General features: G+C 33.3%; 1 protein-coding gene across 1 annotated transcript in view; it reads left to right on the forward strand.

Moving 5' to 3' along the window:
* The window catches only part of LOC115223784 (iodotyrosine deiodinase 1-like), a 38,570-nt gene extending 22,446 nt beyond the window's left edge, over positions 1-16,124 (forward strand). The window contains exons 3-5 of the mRNA XM_029794451.2: positions 12,707-12,930; positions 13,989-14,084; positions 15,882-16,124. Coding sequence (XP_029650311.1) covers positions 12,707-12,930; positions 13,989-14,084; positions 15,882-16,067 — 506 coding nt within the window. The 3' untranslated portion in view covers positions 16,068-16,124. The remainder of the gene's footprint in view (positions 1-12,706; positions 12,931-13,988; positions 14,085-15,881) is intronic.
* Positions 16,125-18,213: the final 2,089 nt, after the last annotated feature.

An 18,213-nucleotide genomic window follows, 5' to 3' on the forward strand; every position in this document is an offset into this window, starting at 1 on the left:
CGAATTCAAAACATACGAATGAGGCTTCGTATTCTCCCTCACGCACCTACGTGTGTTGTCGAGCAACAACATTCCTACAGAAAAAAACTGTAGTTTATTATCAGGGAGAGAATTATATTATCCCTAAAAACTTTCAAGAAAATATACTCTTTACTCTTTACTCTTTTACTTATTTCAGTCATTTGACTGCAGCCATGCTGGAGCACCACCTTTAGTCGAGCAAATCGACTCCGGGACTTATTCTTTGTAAGCCCAGTACTTATTCTATCGTTCTCTTTTGCCGAACCGCTAAGTTACGGGGACGTAAACACACCAGCATCGGTTGTCAAGCAATGCTAGGGGGACAAACACAGGCACACAACCATATACACACACACTTATATATATATGCATATATACGACAGGCTTCTCTCAGTTTCCGTCTACCAAATCCACTCACAAGGCATTGGTCGGCCCGGGGCTATAGCAGAAGACACTTGCCCAAGATGCCACGCAGTGGGACTGAACCCGCGGTTGGTTAGCAAGCTACTTACCACACAGCCACTCCTGCGCCTGTATATATTATACAGTTATGATGACCATCCACCTTACCGGCGTCGAAATAATGATTTTACATTTACAATGTTGAATTAGATATTCGTCCAGTAGTACCATATTCTCCCTTCTTTTTAGTCAAATATGGAGGTCATTTTAATGTAGACATACGTGCGTCTATAAAATCAGTTGAATATTTTAGCAAATATATTCATAAAAGTGACAGTCAACATTTGTGGACAAACCAGTGTACGGCAAAGACACAAAGATGAAATTGAAAATTATATGAATGGCCCCTGTTAGAATCAAAACACATATACGTGAATGGCCCCTGTGCATCCTCATCAGAAGCAGTCTGGAGGATTTTAGGGTTTAAATTACATGACTCATATCCTGCAGTCTAACGGTTTACAATTCATTTACCCCAACAGCAATATATTTACCTTAATGACGATGACGATATTGAAGAGGTTATCCACACACATGGCAGGTTCATTCTCACTGAATGAATGCGAGTTAACCGGGAATCACCAGCTTTACTCTCTACCGCTTTCACTGAATTTTAGAGATGGAATAATTGTGAGAAATTGTGGCATCTCCGAAAAAAGAATATCCACTTTGTTTCAGCAGCAAGAGCGATACTATCTGAGAGCTTTACTATATCATATTCCCCAATCTACATACATTATTCGAAGATATGAAAACGGTGTAGTTGGCCATAGTTACAAAGACGCTGCAATGAAACTGAGCTTAGCACATGATGACCGTGAATACTATCGGACTAGGGTATCTTGCAAGTATTTCAGCTACTCCATATCAGATGAGAAGACTTTTCTATGCCATTCTTAATTACTGCATTCTATATGTATACTTACGTATATATATGAGATACAATGTAAAATACGCTATCTTAAAAATAGCGTGTTCGCGCATATATATATATATTGTTACGACACACAGGGTGGGACCTCCGCGATTCGAACTGTTACGGAAATCCTCACACACAGGCCCGTTCGATACAGCGAATAAGCTACGGAAACTCGTCGGAGAGAGGAGAGAGAGAGAGACACAACCGCAGCAAGGCAACAGAGACACAGAGAGGCAACCGAGAGAGACACCAAAAGAGGCAAGGCAACAGAGGCAACACTGGCTTACATTTAACAACTAGTTTATGCGACAATCAATGGTTACAACATCAAAGCATTTAAGGCAAACATTTAAAGGAGAACATGCACGTGACAACTCAATACATCATACAACAGATCAAAGCATAATAACAACAACAATTCAAGAGTACAATTCAAAGTTCACGTCCGGAGACAACAGTTCTATTTCAAATCACTTCAACAGATAACGTTCACAGTTCTTTTGCAAAACACATCACAGATAACGTCACATCAACAAGTCCTTTACTGTTCTTTTCACTGTTCAATACACCAATTCTTTTCACTGTCTCTTTACATCGTGACACGTATCAATACATAATCAAATACCTTAATTCCTAATTGAATCGCCAGTGTCCCATATTGCACCTCATCTCTCCGTACCGCCAATTCCTCTGTACATATTCCCTTCTGTGCCGCGAAGCTCTCGCATCCCAACTTGCTCCTAAAATTCCAACTCCTTGCCGACTTCCAAGATCCGTCTGTGTTCCTTGACGACCGACTACCAACTGCCCAAAACCTCACCTCCTTGTCCCGACTTCTACTCTCTCATCTCCTTCTGTCTCTACCGCTCATACCCTCTCTAACTGCCCTGGTCCCCTACTGCCTATCTCTATCGCCCCTCATCCTCTCTCACTGCCAATATCCTCTCCATCTGCTCTTAGATTCCTTACTCTATCTTTTTCTCACTACCAATATCCTCTCTATCTGCTTTCAGCCCTTACTCTGTCTTCCTCTTTCACATTCTCTCTGACCCCTTCTCGACCGGCACAAGGTCACAAGGTCCCTCCAAACCCCATTAATCTCCCAGTAAACAAAGGACTGTTACTATTCTTCCAGACGTGCCGGCGCCACCATTCCAAAGTGGGTCACCAAGAACTGCACTTAGCCAAACCGTAACAATATATATATATATATATATATATATATATATATATATATATATATATATATATATATATATAAGGTAAAGACCCCCTTCGGTCATGAGTGACCATGGGTTTGCACCTAGAGAGTTACCCTCTGAGGCACAAGTCTGGGCAAGGTTGTTTTTATGGAAGACCAGTAGTCGCCCATGCATACCGGCCTCCCCTCTCCACGCCACCGGTGTTATCCAAGGGAAAGACAAAGGTCGATACAGCTTGGCGCCTGTGACGTCGCAACTCATTTCTACAGCTGAGTGAACTGGAGCAACGTGAAATAAAGTGTCTTGCTCAAGAACACAACACGCAGCCCGGTCCGGGATTCGAGCTCACAACCTCACGATCGTAAGCTCGACGCTCTAACCACTGAGCCATGCGCCTTCATATAAACTCTGTTACTCTTTTACTTGTTTCAGTCATTTGACTGTGGCCATGCTGAATTACTGCCTTTAGTCGAGCAAATCGACCCCAGGGCTAATTCTTTGTAAGCCTAGTACTTATTCTATCGATCTCTTTTGCCGAACCGCTGTAAAACGATGTTGGGGGAACAAACACAGACACACAAACATATACATACACCTACATATATATGTATTTCCTCTAAGAAGTCGACTCAAAAGGCTTTCGTCGGGCCGAGGTTACAGTAGAAGACACTTGCCCAAGGTTCCACGTAGTGGGACTGAACCCGGAACTATGTGGTTCGTAAGCAAGCTACTTAACACACAGCCACTCCTACGCCTATATATATATATATATATATATATATATATATTATATATATATATATATATATATATATATATATATATATATATATATATATATATATATATATATATATAAATTTCGCTAGGTGTAAAAATCAACTTAGGGATATCAAATATCCGACGAATTTACTGGTTGTTATTACCAATATCGATAACAATGTTATTCCAATAGGTGTAAAGAAAACTAAACAGTTTATTCATATGTAAATATAAACAAGAATTGAAAAACAAAAGAATAAATTGAACAATTATAAATTCAATTTAAATATTTTATACAAACAAATGACATATCTCATAAATTACACTTATTTTCGCTTCATTAAGAAAACGAAGTTTTTCAAGGTAATCAAATCCGGTTAAATATGTAATGATGATTCATCACATTGACATATGTCCTTGAATATTTCGCGAAACATTTCAATTGAAAATATTTATAACTTCTAAGGCTTCTGTAAAAACGCATTTTGAGGGCAAGCTTAATCATAAATAAGTAAATAATCTAACTGAAATTATTTAAATTCCTAAATTTAACTCTATAGCTATCCATTTCTATAACCGATTTAATTGCATAATACACACATTCATATATACAAATTTATATGTACTTATATGTACACACAGACACCAATCATTAATGCATGCATACACACACATACACCTACGTATACACACATGCATATTCACATACACAAGTTTAGTTATTCATCAATATATATATATATATATATAGAATATGCATACATATACAATTCTTACAAACATGTAACTATATATGGGAAAATATCATTTTATATATTAATTCGAATCTAAATAAATGAATTATCTAAATAAAACGGGTTAAACTATGACTCTGACTTAAAATCTATCAGAATACAGGGGAGATAACTGTCTTTTTAGTTATAGAGACCAAACGAAAAAAACCAAACCAACTCGATACCGTCAACGAAAAAAAACATTTAAATATATATATACATACGATAAAAACAAAGTAATACAATACAAAAGAAATACGCCACATACGAACAACGAGCCAAATAAAAAAATTAGACAAGATATATCTTGTCTAATCCACATATACACCCCCTCATTCATTTACACACATGCATATACTTATCGATACATATAAAGAAAACAGAGAAAGAAACCAACTCTCTTCGGACATAGATAAATTCTCTACATATATCAAAACCAAAATAATCACATTTGTTTGTATGAAATATTTAAACTGCATTGTTCAACTTATTGTCTTATATAAATATATATATATGTAAATGTAAAAAAATACAAACTGGGACAAGAACGTAAAACATTTAGAAGACGATACAAAAAACACGGACGGGACATTCGAAGCCTTCAATCTTCAGTCAAGAACCGGATCATCTTCGCAATTTCGGCTGATTAATCTTGAGATTACTCCGATCTGGCCAGTATATATATATATATATATTATATATATATATATATATATATATATAATATATATATATATATATGTGCGTGGGTATGATAATGTGTATATGTATAATTGAAAAAAATACCATTCAAACATTAATTGGAAAACCAATTATTGCATATATATGAAGTATACGTTATTTTTAACTAGAGTTACTTGTCAATCTTAAAATTGAATTTCCAAAATATATGAAAACCTTTGAGAATTATGTTAAATTGTCAACAAATTTAATTACACTCGACCTATATTTACGTGTGAGTCAGCGAAAAATATAGCAGCGCACTTTTTAACAATTAACTAATTGGATTTTTTTTTACCTGTCCTGTTAAAAATATCGGTTTAATTCTTTAAACCCTATTACAGCCATTTCGAATATGAGGTTACCAATAACGTTTCCCATGTTGATAAAATACGGATTAATCCCTTGGACGAGTAGAATACACCGAGCGTCGCGGGATCTGTTTCAAGCCGTTTGTTCAGCTTGATATTTGTGATTGTAAACGTATCAAAGACGAGTAACGAACATGTGGTACAACCTGGCACCTCATACTGCCACGCTTATACTGACGTACTCATGTATCCTCCACATAAATAATAATGTATGTATGCATGTATACGAGAAAATGGAGAAATATATCTAAATCAATCATCAACCATCTGATAATACCCAATCAATACTTTATTAAACCATTACACAATAGCAATGATATTATACATTAATATAGTACAAATATAACAAGACATAGAAATAGAAATAGATATTTTTCCATTTTCTCATTTTGTATTATTAATTTACGGTAAAAATAATTTTACCTTTGCCCACATAATACAGTAGATGAATTAATTGCATCGCAATTTTTAACATTTATGTATTAGCTTTGTTGGGTACTTCTCTAGCAGTATATTGGATATATGTTATCCCATGGAGGGTTGAATTTACAACCCCTATCTCATTTATATATATATATATATAATATATATATATATATATAATAATATAAATATTAGGGAATAAATCCAAATTTACAGGGAAAAAATCAGATTTAGGATTAAATCGATTTTATAGTAAAATATTATAAAATATTATTCGAGACAAAACCACTATTTTGCAAAACAAACAAGGAAAGACTAATTAATACATAAAATTTAATAAATAGTCAAAAAAACCGCCACTACAATCGTTTCTTGTCTTGATCGACAATCTTCAGGTGGACTTCCAATCTAAAAAATCAATATTTTAAAATATAAAAATAATAATTTTAAAATAATTAAAGTATGAATGAAAAAATATAAGTATATAATCCATATATAACCTATCTATAATCCATATATAAACAATATATAAACAATATATAAACTAAAAAAACCTATCAACAATTAAATATAAAATATAAAATATAAAATATAAAATATAAAATATAAAATATAAAATATAAAATATAAAACAAAACAAAAAAAATAATAATAATATAATAATAAACTATATATACACCCATACGCATATACCTAATTATATATAACCATATCTAACTACATACACTAAATCACACACCTATATATATATCCCTATACATACACATAAAAATGTCTAGGCAACTATAAATAATAAATAAATAAAATAGCTAAATACTTCAACACAATACTTATTCATACTCCCACACACACACACATACAACCCACATTCACGCTCTAGAAAACGGACATCACTCAAAACTATGAACGGAGAAATGGAATAATGGAATTAAAAATTATATTCACTTGGTAAAACGAACACTACTTAAAAATTATGAATGAAACAATGCAATAAAACAACAGACATCGCAAATAGACACAAATTACTACAAATTCCTTATCAAACCTACCATGATAACCAAAACTCATAAAAACATATAATGATAAAATCTCCCTTTACTAAACTCTATAACAAACCTATATAGCAATCCCCCTAAGCTAAACATTCACACACAAATACACACACGTAAACCACACACCCACGACATATACAAATACCCACACCACTTACACATACCAATACATACATATAAACCTCAACATATACTCCAAAAACCCACTCAACCCCACACAGACAAATAAACACAAAAATTATGAATAGATTCTTTTATAAAACTACCATGATAAGCTAAAACTCACAAAACAGAAATGATAAAACCTCCCTTTACTAAACACTAAAACATACTTATATAGCAATTCCTTTAACCTATACATTCACACACAAAACCACTCGTAAACCACACACCCATAACAAATACAAACTCCCACCCCACTCACACACACCCAGAAGTACATATAAGCCTCAACATATACACCAAACAAAATTACTTTACCAAGGAACTTAACATATATATAAAAAGTATAACCGCTCTGGAAACGAACATCTCTAAATTAATGAATGGAGAAATGGAATAAATGGAATTAAAAATAAAATTCACGTGGCAAAACGAACACCACTCAAAAATTATGAATGAAACAATATAATAAAACAACCAACATCGAAAATAGACAAATTACTACGAATTCCCTAAAAAAAACCATGATAAACCAAAACTCTTAAAAAACATATAACGATAAAATCTCCCTTTGCTAAACTCTATAACAAACCTATATAGTAATCCCCCTAACCTAAACATTCACACACAAACACACACGTAAACCACAGACCCACGACTTATACACATACCTAAACTAACTTATAAACCTCCATATACACCAAAACCCACTCCCTCCCACACAGACAATTAACTCATACATCCCAAAACCTAAATAACAAACCCATATACACATTCACACACAAAACACACACACACACAAAACACACACACAACAGATACATATACTCCCTCACATATACGCATATACATACTCACTAAACTCAATATATACAACAATATTTACACACCCACACTCATACAGATAAATAAATTATACAACTAAAAACTCGCACACAATCTCATATACATAAACACTCCTATGAAAACAACATTAAATACATCGTAATAACCAGAATATCAAAAATAACAATATGACATAAAGGTAAATAAAATACATACTTACAATTCAGTGTCAAATTATGAAGTGAAATTAAATTCTTAGCCGTTAAAAAATCAAACCAAAATTACATTACCATAGAAATAACTTATGTAAAAAAAGACTAACAAACAACTTGCAGTAACCCAAACCCATTCTCTATGCCTACCTCACTACTACACTATTCCATTCACAATTCCAAACAACGCTAGTCCACCTCCCGGTTATTCACGTGGCAAAACGAACACCACTCAAAAATTATGAATGAAACAATGTAATAAAACAACCAACATCGAAAATAGACAAATTACCACGAATTCCCTAAAAAAACATGATAATGATAAACCAAAACTCCTAAAAACATATAACGATAAAATCTCCCTTTGCTAAACTCTATAACAAACCTATATAGCAATCTCCCTAACCTAAACATTCACACACAAATACACACTCGTAAACCACAGACCCACAACTTATACACATACCTATACTAACTTATAAACCTCAATATACACCAAAACCCACTCCCTCCCACACAGACAAATTAACACATACATCCCAAAACCTAAATAACAAACCCATATACACATTCACACACAAACACACACACACGCAAAACACACACACACAACAGATACATATACACCCTCACATATACGCATATACATACTCACTAAACTCGATATATACAACAATATTTACACACTCACACTCATACAGATAAATAAATTAAACAACTAAAAACTCGCACACAATCTCATATACATAAACACACCTATGAAAACAACATTAAATACATCGTAATTAACCAGAATATCAAAAATAACAATATGACATAAGGATAAATAAAATACATACTTACAATTCAGTGTCAAATTATGAAGTGAAATTAAATTCTTAGCCGTTAAAAAATCAAAACAAAATTACGTTACCATAGAAATAACTTATGTAAAAAAAGAATACGCGCCATGGAAAGTAAACGTCATTTAAATTATGAAAGGAGAAATAGGAAAATGGAACTAAAAACTATATCCACGTGGCAAACAACACTACTTAAAAAAATTTATTATGAATGGATTCTTTAAAAAACTACCATGAAAAATCATTATATACATCTATGAACTTTAGCTCACCTTAGCATCTCTAACAAACAACTTGCAGTAACCCAAACCCATTCTCTATGCCTACCTCACTACTACACTATTCCATTCACAATTCCAAGCAACGCTAGTCCACCACCCGGTTATTCACGTGGCAAAACGAACACCACTCAAAAATTATGAATGAAACAATGTAATAAAACAACCAACATCGAAAATAGACAAATTACCACGAATTCCCTAAAATAACCATGATAAACCAAAACTCATAAAAGCATATAACGATAAAATCTCCCTTTACTAAACTCTATAACAAACCTATATAGTAATCCCCCTAAACCTAAACATTCACACACAAATACACACTCGTAAACCACAGACCCACAACTTATACACATAACTATCCTAATTTATAAACCTCAATATACACCAAAACCCACTCCCTCCCACACAGACAAATTAACACAAACATCCCAAAACCTAAATAACAAACCCATATACACATTCACACACAAACACACACACACACAAAAACACACACACACAACAGATACATATACTCCCTCACATATACTCATATATATACTCACTAAACTCGATATATACAACAATATTAACACACCCACACTCATACAGATAAATAAAATATACAACTAAAAACTCACACACAATCTCATATACATAAACACTCCTATGAAAACAACATTAAATACATCGTAATTAACCAGAATATCAAAATAACAATATGACATAAGGATATATAAAATACATACTACAAGTCAATTTCAAATAATGAAGTGAAATTAAATTCTTAGCCGTTAAAAAAACCAAACCAAAATTACGTTACCATAGAAATAACTTATGTAAAAAAAAAAAAAGAGAGAATACGGAAGTCCACCTGAAGATTGTCGATCAAGACAAGAAACGATTGTAGTGGCGGTTTTTTTGACTATTTATTAAAATTTTATGTATTAATTAAGTCTTTCCTTGTTTGTTTTGCAAAATAGTGGTTTTGTCTCGAATAATATTTTATATATATATATATATATATATATATATACAACTTATAAATAAGGGCAAACGAACAAATTTCTAATGCCCAATATGCCGAAAATTGGACATATTGTCCATTACCATATAATTTTTCACAATACGCACGCTTCTCGAAAAAAGGCCGACAGAAATTTCTTAAAAATTTCATTATTACCATCTCGGACAGATTTCAGGGTTAGTTCGTAAGAACCCTCCCTTCGTCAGTGATAAATGTGGCAAAGAAATAAATGATATACTTACTCATACCCACTTCTTCCATACTTACTTCTTCCATGGGTATGAGTAAGTATCTCATTTATTTCTTTGCACATTTATCACTGACGAAGGGAGGGTTCTTACAAGCTAACCCTGAAATCGGTCCGATATGGTAATAATGGAATTTTTTAGAAATTTCTCTCGGCTTTTTTTCTAGTAGCGTGCGTATCGTGAAAAATTATATGGTAATGGACTCTATGTCCAATTTTCGGCATATTTGGCATTAGACATTTTTTAGTTTGCTCTTATTTATAAGTTGTTTATAATTTTAACATTTAAAAGATATTTTTTAATATGCTGGCCATTGATAAAAGTTTTTTCGAAAAAAAATGTTATTACTCTTTACTCTTTTACTTGTTTCAGTCATTTGACTGCGGCTATGCTGGAGCACCGCCTTCAATCGCCTTTAATCGAGCAACTCGACCCCGGGACTTATTCTTTTGTAAGCCCAGTACTTATTCTATCGGTCTCTTTTGCCGAACCGCTAAGTAACGGGGACATAAACACACCGGCATCGGTTGTCAAGCAATGCTAGGGGGACAAATACAGACACACAAAAACACACACGCATATATATATATACATATATACGACGGGCTTCTTTCAGTTTCCGTCTACAAAATCCACTCACAAGGCTTTGGTCGACCCGAGGCTATAGTAGAAGACACTTGCCCAAGGTGCCACGCAGTGGGACTGAACCCGGAACCATCTGGTTGGTAAACAAGCTACTTACCACACAGCCACTCCTACATTAAATATATATATATATATATATATATACTCGTTTTACTCGTTTTACTCGTTTTACTTGTTTCAGTCATTTGACTGCGGCCATGCTGGAGCACCGCCTTTAATCGAGCAACTCGACTCCAGGACTTATTCTTTTGTAAGCCCAGTACTTATTCTATCGGTCTCTTTTGCCGAACCGCTAAGTAACGGGAACATAAACACACCAGCATCGGTTGTCAAGCAATGCTAAGGGGACAAACACAGACACACAAACACACACACACACATATATACATATATACGACAGGCTTCTTTCAGTTTCCGTCTACCAAATCCACTCACAAGGCATTGGTCGGCCCGGGGCTATAGCAGAAGACACTTGCCCAAAATGCCACGCAGTGGGACTGAACCCGGAACCATGTGGTTGGTTAGCAAGCTACTTACCACACAGCCACTCCTGCGCCTATATATATATATATATATATATATATATATATTATATATATATATATATATATATATATATATATATATATATATAATATATATATATATATGTATGTATATATATATATATATAATTAGAGCTAAGCAACAGGTTTCTTAACTACATACCGAAAATTTAGAAATAGCTGGCAAAGACTGCTTATTCCTATTTACTACGGATATCGCTCCACGTATAACATTACTTGTAACTCACATAGGCAAGAGAAGGAAAATAGCGAAATCAAACAGTCTTCGGTCCGTTGTGGACACGTTTCTGGGTTAGAATTATAAAGAACTCATTCCCATAATCAGCACAACAATCCAGTATTGAAAACCACACATTCTCACCCACACCATTCACCCCAAAACATATGTATATATATGTGTATATATTATATATATATATATATATAAATTATATAGACACACACATATATATATATATACACACTCATTATATACACACACACACATATATATATGCACACATTATATATACATATGCATATATATATATATATATATATACATTACATATACTTATACATTTATATATGCATATATATATATATATGTATATGTATGTATATATATATATACATATATATATACATATATATATATATATATACACATTATATATACATATATATATATATTATATATATATATACATATATATATAATATATATATATATATATATATATACATATAAATATGTACACAAACACACACACATATATATATGCACACATTATATATACATATGCATATATATATATATATATACATTACATATACTTATACATTTATATATGCATATATATATATGTATATGTATGTATATATATACATATATATACATATATATATATATATATATACACATTATATATACATATATATACATTATATATACATATACACACATATATATATAATATATATATATATATATATATATATATATATATATATATATATACATATAAATATGTACACAAACACACACACACATATATATTTATACAGAAACATTTCCCTTGTATAGATACATTTAACAGATACGACATCTATGATCATACACTCAAATAAATTATTGTCTTAATAATAAATCACTTACGCGAGGCGCCAGGATATTTATTACTGGACTCCATGCATCATATTACTTTCTCTGTCTATGTCTTTATTGGCAGGGACTTCTCCCAGCGGAGCGCATACTCAGCCCTGGACCTACGCAGTGATATCAAACCAGCAACTCAAAGCAGAAATACGTAAAGTCATCGAGACTGAAGAAGAGATGAATTATAGACGGAGGATGGGAAAAACTTGGGTGTATGATGTACAAACTAGAACCCAGACCACGTGGGTGAAACCGTATCTGGAAGAAGCTCCATATATCATTGTTATTTTAAAGAAGGTAAACAAAAAAATTATTCTGTTGTATCGAATTGTGATTTTTATTCTTTAATAAAAATATACTTTTTTTCCAATTTAAAATGTACATAAATATTATTTAATGCTAAAGTTATTGCGAAGAAGTTTTGATTTATGGCACTGTGCGTATATGCGTATATATAACCCTACATGTATGTATGCATAAACACACACATACACATATATATAATACATATGTACATATATATATATATATATATATATACTTAAGGCAGCTTCTCTTGTGTTTAAATGTAGACTATTTTATATTGAAAATTATATTATATATATATATAGAATATATATATTGGGAAAGAGAGGAGGAATACTGTGAGAGACAGAGAGTGAAATGCTGGGAATAATATCGAGATAAGAACGAATCAGAGTAGGATACAAAACATTATAAATGTTAATCGGCGCAGGCGTGGCTGTTTGGTGGGAAGCTGGCTTCCAAACCACATGGTTTCAGGTTCAGTTCCACTACATGGCAATCTGGGCAAATGTCTTCTATTATACCCTCGGGTTGACCAAATCCATGTAAGTGAGTGTCAAGAACCCGCAGCTCTTCAGTATCCTTCGAAAATTGCTGAGAGACCTCCATAGTGTGGATGTATGTGTCTTCAAAACAGAACCGGATCTCTTCTCGCCACGGCAAGAAACACAGATGAGGACAGCAGCATCAAATGTCACATATCAGAGGAGGTTTCATTTATTCATTTAAATGTCTTCGTTGTATTACATGACGATATTTCACTTCCTTCCCCTCCCCCAAGCTTTCTGTCATACTGTAAAGTGTCTTATCCTTCACTTGCCTCAGGACGCTGGGTGTGTTTCGGCAAGTTTCTGTAAGCAAGATGCCGATTAAAAGTAAATATAATGATGATAATAATAATAATATAATAATAATAATAATAATAATAATAATAATAATAATAATAATAATAATAATAATAATTGTAATCTGCGGGGACAAATTACTTGAATCCTATAGTTGTAGTACTCCTATGAGATCTCATTAAAAGCTAAGCTATTTTGTTTCAGGTGTATGGAATTGGTGAAAATGATAAGAAGATCAACTATTATTACAACGAGATTAGTACGAGTATATCTGTTGGAATAATGCTGGCAGCAATTCAGGTAATTCCATAAGTAATAACAGGTAACCGTGGAGCAAAGCATAAAAGTTACACATTTTCTAAAACCTCCTTAAAACACTTGCAAAATATCAATAAAATAAATTCGTTCCAAAGAAGTATACATATATCACAAATTGATTTTCGGTTCGGAAATATACTGACCAGGTAAGTGGTTAAAGGTGAGGCAGCATGTTGAAACTAAAGCGATTGCCGTGTGCGAGACGTATCAGTCATTCATAAACACGCTAAGAGAGCTTAATTTATTGTTTAATGCCAACATTTTTGTCGTACCAAATAATAAATATTAAAATGGAGTCAACAGACTTCGTGTGGTTTTGAATGACCACGTAGTTGTTTATGCAATAAAAGTTTTGGCTGGAAATAATAAATATCTAAATGAAGTTAACAGTCTGTGTGTATTTTTGAACGTCTGTTGTGTCTCCCACTTCACAATCCTTGGTTTTCCTGGTTTTTCTTCATAAAGCAACACAATCTTTTGGACGAACGTCATAATGACTTGTAAAATATGAAATCCAAGGCCAGTGCCCGGTATTACTATTGGAATATAATAAATCGAAAGGTAGAAATTGTGTTTGACTTGTAATAGTGAACGTATAAATTCCAGAAGCTTATAAAACGTTCGGAAAGATATAAAACGATTCGAAGAACGTTCGCAAAGATATAAAGCGATATGAAGCACGATATATATAAGATAGGCTAGCCATTAGAAATTATATGGTTTTGCAGAAGTTCGGTGGTTCTAACGATAATCATATCATTCCTTACAGTGTGTGATCATCGGAATCAGCAGGAAAATGGTTCTGCTATCCGCATAATATTCTGATAATAATAAGATTAAAGGTATAAATTAATTGCTTCGTAAATCTATGAAGGGTGTATCCATTACACCGACGGGAAATACCCAAACCGTTGTCACGGTATAGGCCAATATCATGAAATGCGTAGCTATATCTCAATGTGATTCATATAAATAAGCCCACAAGATCATGAACGTCAGTACTAACATATTTATTTTTTATTTTATTTTATCTAGTTTCAGATCACGAGCTGTGGCCATGCTGGGGCACCGCCATTTGGTGTTGCTACATGATTTTACTTCACGAATGCTTTTTAGCAATTGCCATTTGGTGCATGAGAGAGTTCGATGCAGCCGCCCTCATCTGAACCTCCTGCCGTGAAGTTGGTTCATCTGGGTCACCTGACAGGAAGCGATCCAGTTTTATTTTAAAGACATCTGTATCCACTTCATGCAGATCTCTCAGGTTCTTCAGGAGGATATTGAAGAGCTGTGGAACTCTGAAGCCCAGGCTATCGCAGTATCTTGTCCTACATCTTGATGGCAAATTTGGAATCCTTGGTACTATGCAGTTGTGCCCAGTTCTGTCATTTGTGTAACTCTCGATGCCAAAGTTTGGGACAAGTCCTTCTAGGATCTTCCAGATGTATATTATGGCATATCTTTCTCGCCTACGCTCCAAGGAATAGAGTTTTAATCTCTTGAGTCTTTCCCAGTAGCTTATATGACCCCATAAATACATCAAATAGTTCGTCACTATGCGACGTTTTTACCCATCGAAAACCTGCATGAGAAAACCGGACTCTTCAACCGCGCAGTCATACAAGCAACGCTTGCTTATATGTCGGCATCTATTTCCCCAGTAAATCACTTTGACTTTTCCACTTTACCTCATTTGCGCTGCTTCTTTAAAATATTTCGCTTCTCGAATTCGGTTGTGTAAAAGTTATGACGTTTTTTTAATTTCATTATGATTTTCAGAACGCTGGTCTTGTTACAGTAACCACAACGCCACTAAATTCTGGTCCTGCACTTCGACAGATGCTTCAGCGTCCAATAAACGAGAAAGTACTCATATTGCTACCCATAGGATACGCAGCTAAAGATGCAGCAGTGCCCGATCTAAAGCGTTACCCAATTGAAGATATCATGAAATTGTATGACTAAAGTAAATCATGCCAGATGGTTTGGGTGACCGAGGAGAAAGCTTCTTCATAATCATTTCAGCACTTCATTATTTTTTTTAATAGTAATGATGATGTATGAAGAGAAAACATTTGTATTACACTATCACTGCTGTTTCTGAATGAGGCTCCAATGTTAATAACAGGATACTCATCCCTATAAATTATCATATACATATATATATATATATATATATATATATATATATATATATATATATATATATATATATATATATATATACACATATATATATATATACATATATATACATATATATATATGTATGTATGTGTATGTGTATATATATATATATATATATTATATATATATATATATATAATATTAATTAGAGACAAAACCACTATTATGCAAATCAAACAAAGAAAGACTTAATCCAATACATAAAAAATTTAATATAAATTAAATAAATTAAGTTATCCACTACAATTGTTTCTTGTCACTTCTAAGGAAACAATTGTAGTGGATAACTTAATTTTATTTAATTTATATAAAATTTTTTATGTATTGGATTAAGTCTTTCTTTGTTTGATTTGCATAATAGTGGTTTTGTCTCTAATTAATATATAATATTTTACTATAAAATTGGATTCAATCCTAAATCTGATTTTTCCCTGTAAATTTGGATTTATTCCCTAATATTTATTATATATATATACATATATATATATATATATGTATATATATATGTATGTGTATGTATATATATATATATATATATATATATATATATATATATATATAGGCGCAGGAGTGGCTGTGTGATAAGTAGCTTGTTTACCTACCAGATGGTTCCGGGTTCAGTCCCACTGCGTGGCACCTTGGGCAAGTGTCTTCTACTATAGCCTCAGGCCGACCAAAGCCTTGTGAGTGGATTTTGTAGACGGAAACTGAAAGAAGCCTGTCGTATATATGTATATATATATATATGCGTGTGTGTTTTTGTGTGTCTGTATTTGTCCCCCTAGCATTGCTTGACAACCGATGCTGGTGTGTTTACTTAGCGGTTCGGCAAAAGAGACCGATAGAATAAGTACTGGGCTTACAAAAGAATAAGTTGCTTACCAACTATATGGTTCTCATTTCGGTTCCACTGCGTGGCACCTTGCGCAAGTGACTACTACTATAGCCTTCGGCTGACAAAAGCCTTCTGAGTGGATTTGGTAGACGGAAACTGAAAGAAGCCCGTCGTATATATGTATATATATATATATATATATATTATATATATATATATATTATATATATATATATATATATATGCGTGTGTGTGTTGTATATATACGTATATATGTTTGTGTGTCTCTGTTTGTATCTCGAACATCCATTGACAACCAATGCTAAGTGTGTTTAGTCGAGCAAATCCACCCCCAGAGCTTATTCTGTGTAAGCCTAGTACTTATTCTATCGATTCCTTTTGCCGAACCACTAAGTTACGGGGACGTAAACACACCAGCATCGGTTGTCCAGTGATATTGGTAATGGGGGGGCAAACACGGACACACAAACATATACACATATATGTTTCCAGTTTCCGCCTACCAAATCCACTCACAAGGCTTTGGTCGACCCGAGGCTATAGTAGAAGAGACTTGCCCAACGTGCCACACAGTAGGACTGAACCCATGACCGTGTGGTTAGTAAGCAAGCTACTTACCACGCAGCCACTCCTGCGCCTGACTTTATTTTTCTAATTTATGTTGTACTAATATTAAATATTTGTTCGTGCAAAACAGAATTACACAGAATATGGGATTTGACTATACAAGTGTAAAAAAATATACATTTTCAAAGGAATATGAACTCTTTTTTTATTTTCAGTGACGACCGCACCCTCCCCCCTTTCACATCTTGCTTCCTAAAATTTATATCTTGAAAGGTCACCTAGACCCTCTGAGAAAATGTGTTTATTTACAAATATGTTGATAGGTATAAATTGAGAATGAAAAGAAGAAAAAAGAAAAATGCTTTGTAATGAAATTTCATTCAGTTGACCACATCAAATTGAAAAGAAACGCCTTTCTCGCTCTTTCTCTCTCTCCCTCTCTCTCTCTCTCTCTCTTTCTGTATCTTTCTATCTTTTTCCCATCCTTTTTTTACTTTTTAC

The sequence above is a fragment of the Octopus sinensis genome, linkage group LG24 (assembly GCF_006345805.1).
Source record: "Octopus sinensis linkage group LG24, ASM634580v1, whole genome shotgun sequence".
NCBI lineage: Eukaryota > Metazoa > Mollusca > Cephalopoda > Octopoda > Octopodidae > Octopus > Octopus sinensis.